The sequence below is a fragment of the Sander lucioperca genome, chromosome 20 (genome assembly GCF_008315115.2).
Source record: "Sander lucioperca isolate FBNREF2018 chromosome 20, SLUC_FBN_1.2, whole genome shotgun sequence".
NCBI classification, from domain to species: domain Eukaryota; kingdom Metazoa; phylum Chordata; class Actinopteri; order Perciformes; family Percidae; genus Sander; species Sander lucioperca.
In genome coordinates, this window is record NC_050192.1 from 20614151 (window position 1) to 20621342 (window position 7192).

The following is a 7192-nucleotide window of genomic DNA, read 5'->3' on the forward strand; positions in this document are numbered from 1 at the left end:
AAACTAACTTTACTGCAAACTAACTTTACTGCAAACTAACTATACTGCAAACTAACTTTACTGCAAACTAACTATACTGCAAACTAACTTTACTGCAAACTAACTTTACTGCAAACTAACTGTACTGCAAACTAACTTTACTGCAAACTAACTATACTGCAAACTAACTGTACTGCAAACTAACTTTACTGCAAACTAACTGTACTGCAAACTAACTTTACTGCAAACTAACTATACTGCAAACTAACTGTACTGCAAACTAACTTTACTGCAAACTAACTGTACTGCAAACTAACTGTACTGCAAACTAACTACTGCAAACTAACTGTACTGCAAACTAACTCTACTGCAAAGTAACTGTACTGCAAAGTAACACTGAAAACTAACTTTACTGCAAACTGTACTGCAAACTAACTTTACTGCAAACTAACTGTACTGCAAACTAACTTTACTGCAAACTACTATACTGCAAACTAACTGTACTGCAAACTAACTTTACTGCAAACTAACTGTACTGCAAACTAACTTTACTGCAAACTAACTTTACTGCAAACTAACTGTACTGCAAACTAACTTTACTGCAAACTAACTATACTGCAAACTAACTGTACTGCAAACTAACTTTACTGCAAACTAACTGTACTGCAAACTAACTTTACTGCAAACTAACTATACTGCAAACTAACTGTACTGCAAACTAACTTTACTGCAAACTAACTGTACTGCAAACTAACTTTACTGCAAACTAACTGTACTGCAAACTAACTACTGCAAACTAACTGTACTGCAAACTAACTCTACTGCAAAGTAACTGTACTGCAAAGTAACACTGCAAACTAACTTTACTGCAAACTGTACTGCAAACTAACTTTACTGCAAACTAACTGTACTGCAAACTAACTTTACTGCAAACTAACTATACTGCAAACTAACTGTACTGCAAACTAACTGTACTGCAAACTAACTGTACTGCAAACTAACTGTACTGCAAACTAACTGTACTGCAAACTAACTTTACTGCAAACTAACTTTACTGCAAACTAACTGTACTGCAAACTAACTTTACTGCAAACTAACTATACTGCAAACTAACTGTACTGCAAACTAACTTTACTGCAAACTAACTGTACTGCAAACTAACTTTACTGCAAACTAACTATACTGCAAACTAACTGTACTGCAAACTAACTTTACTGCAAACTAACTGTACTGCAAACTAACTGTATTGCAAACTAACTACTGCAAACTAACTGTACTGCAAACTAACTCTACTGCAAAGTAACTGTACTGCAAAGTAACACTGAAAACTAACTTTACTGCAAACTGTACTGCAAACTAACTTTACTGCAAACTAACTGTACTGCAAACTAACTTTACTGCAAACTAACTATACTGCAAACTAACTGTACTGCAAACTAACTTTACTGCAAACTAACTGTACTGCAAACTAACTTTACTGCAAACTAACTTTACTGCAAACTAACTGTACTGCAAACTAACTTTACTGCAAACTAACTATACTGCAAACTAACTGTACTGCAAACTAACTTTACTGCAAACTAACTGTACTGCAAACTAACTTTACTGCAAACTAACTATACTGCAAACTAACTGTACTGCAAACTAACTTTACTGCAAACTAACTGTACTGCAAACTAACTTTACTGCAAACTAACTGTACTGCAAACTAACTACTGCAAACTAACTGTACTGCAAACTAACTCTACTGCAAAGTAACTGTACTGCAAAGTAACACTGCAAACTAACTTTACTGCAAACTGTACTGCAAACTAACTTTACTGCAAACTAACTGTACTGCAAACTAACTTTACTGCAAACTAACTATACTGCAAACTAACTGTACTGCAAACTAACTGTACTGCAAACTAACTGTACTGCAAACTAACTTTACTGCAAACTAACTTTACTGCAAACTAACTGTACTGCAAACTAACTCTACTGCAAACTAACTTTACTGCAAACTAACTGTACTGCAAACTAACTTTACTGCAAACTGTACTGCAAACTAACTCTACTGCAAACTAACTGTACTGCAAACTAACTTTACTGCAAACTAACTGTACTGCAAACTAACTGTACTGCAAACTAACTGTACTGCAAACTAACTTTACTGCAACTAACTGTACTGCAAACTAACTTTACTGCAAACTAACTGTACTGCAAACTAACTTTACTGCAAACTAACTGTACTGCAAACTAACTGTACTGCAAACTAACTTTACTGCAAACTAACTGTACTGCAACTCTACTGCAAACTAACTTTACTGCAAACTAACTGTACTGCAAACTAACTGTACTGCAAACTAACTTTACTGCAAACTAACTGTACTGCAACTCTAATGCAAACTAACTTTACTGCAAACTAACTGTACTGCAAAGTAACTACTGCAAACTAACTGTACTGCAAACTAACTCTACTGCAAAGTAACTGTACTGCAAAGTAACACTGCAAACTAACTTTACTGCAAACTAACTGTACTGCAAACTAACTTTACTGCAAACTAACTATACTGCAAACTAACTGTACTGCAAACTAACTTTACTGCAAACTAACTGTACTGCAAACTAACTTTACTGCAAACTAACTGTACTGCAAACTAACTTTACTGCAAACTAACTTTACTGCAAACTAACTCTACTGCAAACTAACTTTACTGCAAACTAACTGTACTGCAAACTAACTTTACTGCAAACTGTACTGCAAACTAACTGTACTGCAAACTAACTGTACTGCAAACTAACTTTACTGCAAACTAACTGTACTGCAAACTAACTGTACTGCAAACTAACTGTACTGCAAACTAACTTTACTGCAAACTAACTGTACTGCAAACTAACTGTACTGCAAACTAACTCTACTGCAAACTAACTGTACTGCAAACTAACTTTACTGCAAACTAACAGTACTGCAAACTAACTTTACTGCAAACTAACTGTACTGCAAACTAACTGTACTGCAAACTAACTTTACTGCAAACTAACTGTACTGCAAACTAACTCTACTGCAAAGTAACTGTACTGCAAAGTAACACTGCAAACTAACTTTACTGCAAACTAACTGTACTGCAAACTAACTTTACTGCAAACTAACTATACTGCAAACTAACTGTACTGCAAACTAACTTTACTGCAAACTAACTTTACTGCAAACTAACTCTACTGCAAACTAACTTTACTGCAAACTAACTGTACTGCAAACTAACTCTACTGCAAACTAACTTTACTGCAAACTAACTGTACTGCAAACTAACTGTACTGCAAACTAACTGTACTGCAAACTAACTTTACTGCAAACTAACTGTACTGCAAACTAACTGTACTGCAAACTAACTCTACTGCAAACTAACTGTACTGCAAACTAACTTTACTGCAAACTAACTGTACTGCAAACTAACTTTACTGCAAACTAACTGTACTGCAAACTAACTGTACTGCAAACTAACTTTACTGCAAACTAACTGTACTGCAAACTAACTCTACTGCAAAGTAACTGTACTGCAAAGTAACACTGCAAACTAACTTTACTGCAAACTAACTGTACTGCAAACTAACTTTACTGCAAACTAACTATACTGCAAACTAACTGTACTGCAAACTAACTTTACTGCAAACTAACTTTACTGCAAACTAACTCTACTGCAAACTAACTTTACTGCAAACTAACTGTACTGCAAACTAACTCTACTGCAAACTAACTTTACTGCAAACTAACTGTACTGCAAACTAACTTTACTGCAAACTAACTGTACTGCAAACTAACTGTACTGCAAACTAACTGTACTGCAAACTAATTTTACTGCAAACTAACTGTACTGCAAACTAACTGTACTGCAAACTAACTGTACTGCAAACTAACTTTACTGCAAACTAACTGTACTGCAAACTAACTTTACTGCAAACTAACTGTACTGCAAACTAACTTTACTGCAAACTAACTGTACTGCAAACTAACTGTACTGCAAACTAACTTTACTGCAAACTAACTTTACTGCAAACTAACTGTACTGCAAACTAACTGTACTGCAACTCTACTGCAAACTAACTGTACTGCAAACTAACTTTACTGCAAACTAACTATACTGCAAACTAACTTTACTGCAAACTAACTGTACTGCAAACTAACTTTACTGCAAACTAACTGTACTGCAAACTAACTTTACTGCAAACTAACTTTACTGCAAACTAACTTTACTGCAAACTAACTGTACTGCAAACTAACTTTACTGCAAACTAACTTTACTGCAAACTAACTTTACTGCAAACTAACTTTACTGCAAACTAACTGTACTGCAAACTAACTGTACTGCAAACTAACTTTACTGCAAACTAACTGTACTGCAAACTAACTTTACTGCAAACTAACTGTACTGCAAACTAACTTTACTGCAAACTAACTGTACTGCAAACTAACTTTACTGCAAACTAACTGTACTGCAAACTAACTGTACTGCAAACTAACTCTACTGCAAACTAACTTTACTGCAAACTAACTTTACTGCAAACTAACTTTACTGCAAACTAACTGTACTGCAACTCTACTGCAAACTAACTGTACTGCAAACTAACTTTACTGCAAACTAACTATACTGCAAACTAACTGTACTGCAACTCTACTGCAAACTAACTGTACTGCAAACTAACTTTACTGCAAACTAACTGTACTGCAAACTAACTTTACTGCAAACTAACTGTACTGCAAACTAACTTTACTGCAAACTAACTTTACTGCAAACTAACTTTACTGCAAACTAACTGTACTGCACACTAACTGTACTGCAAACTAACTTTACTGCAAACTAACTGTACTGCAAACTAACTTTACTGCAAACTAACTGTACTACAAACTAACTGTACTGCAAACTAACTTTACTGCAAACTAACTTTACTGCAAACTAACTATACTGCAAACTAACTTTACTGCAAACTAACTGTACTGCAAACTAACTTTACTGCAAACTAACTTTACTGCAAACTAACTCTACTGCAAACTAACTTTACTGCAAACTAACTTTACTGCAAACTAACTGTACTGCACACTAACTGTACTGCAAACTAACTTTACTGCAAACTAACTGTACTGCAAACTAACTTTACTGCAAACTAACTGTACTACAAACTAACTGTACTGCAAACTAACTTTACTGCAAACTAACTGTACTACAAACTAACTGTACTGCAAACTAACTTTACTGCAAACTAACTATACTGCAAACTAACTGTACTGCAACTCTACTGCAAACTAACTGTACTGCAAACTAACTTTACTGCAAACTAACTATACTGCAAACTAACTTTACTGCAAACTAACTGTACTGCAAACTAACTTTACTGCAAACTAACTGTACTGCAAACTAACTTTACTGCAAACTAACTATACTGCAAACTAACTGTACTGCAACTCTACTGCAAACTAACTGTACTGCAAACTAACTTTACTGCAAACTAACTATACTGCAAACTAACTGTACTGCAAACTAACTTTACTGCAAACTAACTGTACTGCACACTAACTGTACTGCAAACTAACTTTACTGCAAACTAACTGTACTGCAAACTAACTTTACTGCAAACTAACTGTACTACAAACTAACTGTACTGCAAACTAACTTTACTGCAAACTAACTGTACTACAAACTAACTGTACTACAAACTAACTGTACTACAAACTAACTGTACTGCAAACTAACTTTACTGCAAACTAACTGTACTGCAAACTTTAACTTTTAACTTTAACCAGCTATAACACACACACACACACACACTAACTCTGAACTTGACCTATCACTATAAACATGTGTAACTGTAAAGTTAAAGCCTAGCTTCACACTTTAACATTCATCTATACTGTAACAACCTTTCACTGCAAGCTTTTTCACTTTGTTTACCTGATGTGTTTCCATTTGATGCTACTTTATACTTCCACATCACGTTTCAGAGGAAAGTATTTTACTACATGGTCTAAATATAGCCCACTAACTGGGTCAAAGTATGTGGAAACACACTGACGGATAGATTTCATATCTTAAATTAACTCATCTCCTCCATTTCACATAATCCCCATGGGAAGTTATCTGTCTCTATTGAATTTGTTTCATAATTTCACATAAAGGCACATGTTGTTTTCGCATTTTCATGACTACATGTGTCAGATGAATGATGTGTAATGTGTGGTTATATAAGATCAGAGCGGGTCAGTGCGGAGTCTCTCCTCTCACCCAGAACAGCAGGTTGATCGCGTACAGCAGACAGCGCAGACACCTCACCGCGTCCTCGCGAGCCATCCCGCCGCCGTGCTGCTCACCTGAGCCCGGGACACCATGGCAACATGCTCACTGCAAACACACAACACGGAGCCCCCCGGAGACACTGGGACTGTGCAGGGAGAAGCGCGTCCGCTCCGTGCGTAAAACCTGAACCCGAACCTGCATTCCGCTCTCACTCGGCTCTGTCCGGAGTCTGGTTTCAGCAGCTCGGCTTTATCCGTGACAAGCTCCAGGAAACTTCCACAACAGGTGGTTTCTTACTTTCCCTCAGCCCCGCCGGGATGATGGAGTGTGCGGAGCTGACATTTCCAAACCAATCATCACTCACTTAGCAGCGGAGAAACGCACCGCGCGGTGAGGTTAGAAACACGTTTATGCTCCGGAGTTATTACGCGTTAAGATTAGTTATGGGATCCCAAAACTCCAAAACCAAACTCCAACGCTGGAAACCCCACACTGAAAACTGAAGGAAAGTTTACAGACATCCAGCAGTGTGCGTCAAATCCTCTTCAACACGCTCCAAAGTCTGGGTTTTGTCGCGTAAATGTTCCCCTCGCTGCGTAAAAGCTGCAAAAAAAGCCGAGCTGAAAGTCCGCAGGCTGGGGTGTGTTTGTGTCTGAGCCCGGAGCAGCCAGGAGGGGGGCGGGGCGCTGTCCCGTCCTGCTGCTGCTTCTTCTTCTTAATTAAATGCGAGCAGCAGCAGCCCCCCCCCCCCCTCCTCACCCGTCAGGGAGTCCTGGGGGAGGAGGGAGGAATGTGCCCGCCCACAGCCGCAGAGCCGCGGGGTCAGCAGGCCGGCCTCATCGCTCTGCTGCTGGAGAGGAAACCGCAGACACACGGAGGGAGGGGGGCCTCTGCTGGCTGGGGGTAGATAGACAGGTTAGAGAGACAGGCAGGCAGACAGGCAG

General features: G+C 38.0%; 1 protein-coding gene across 1 annotated transcript in view; it reads right to left on the reverse strand.

Moving 5' to 3' along the window:
- tspan12 (tetraspanin 12) overlaps positions 1-6980 on the reverse strand; it is an 18032-nt gene extending 11052 nt beyond the window's left edge. The window contains exon 1 of the mRNA XM_031311279.2: positions 6237-6980. Within this exon, the coding sequence (XP_031167139.1) occupies positions 6237-6302 (66 nt within the window). The 5' untranslated portion in view covers positions 6303-6980. The remainder of the gene's footprint in view (positions 1-6236) is intronic.
- Between the last annotated feature and the right edge of the window lie 212 nt (positions 6981-7192).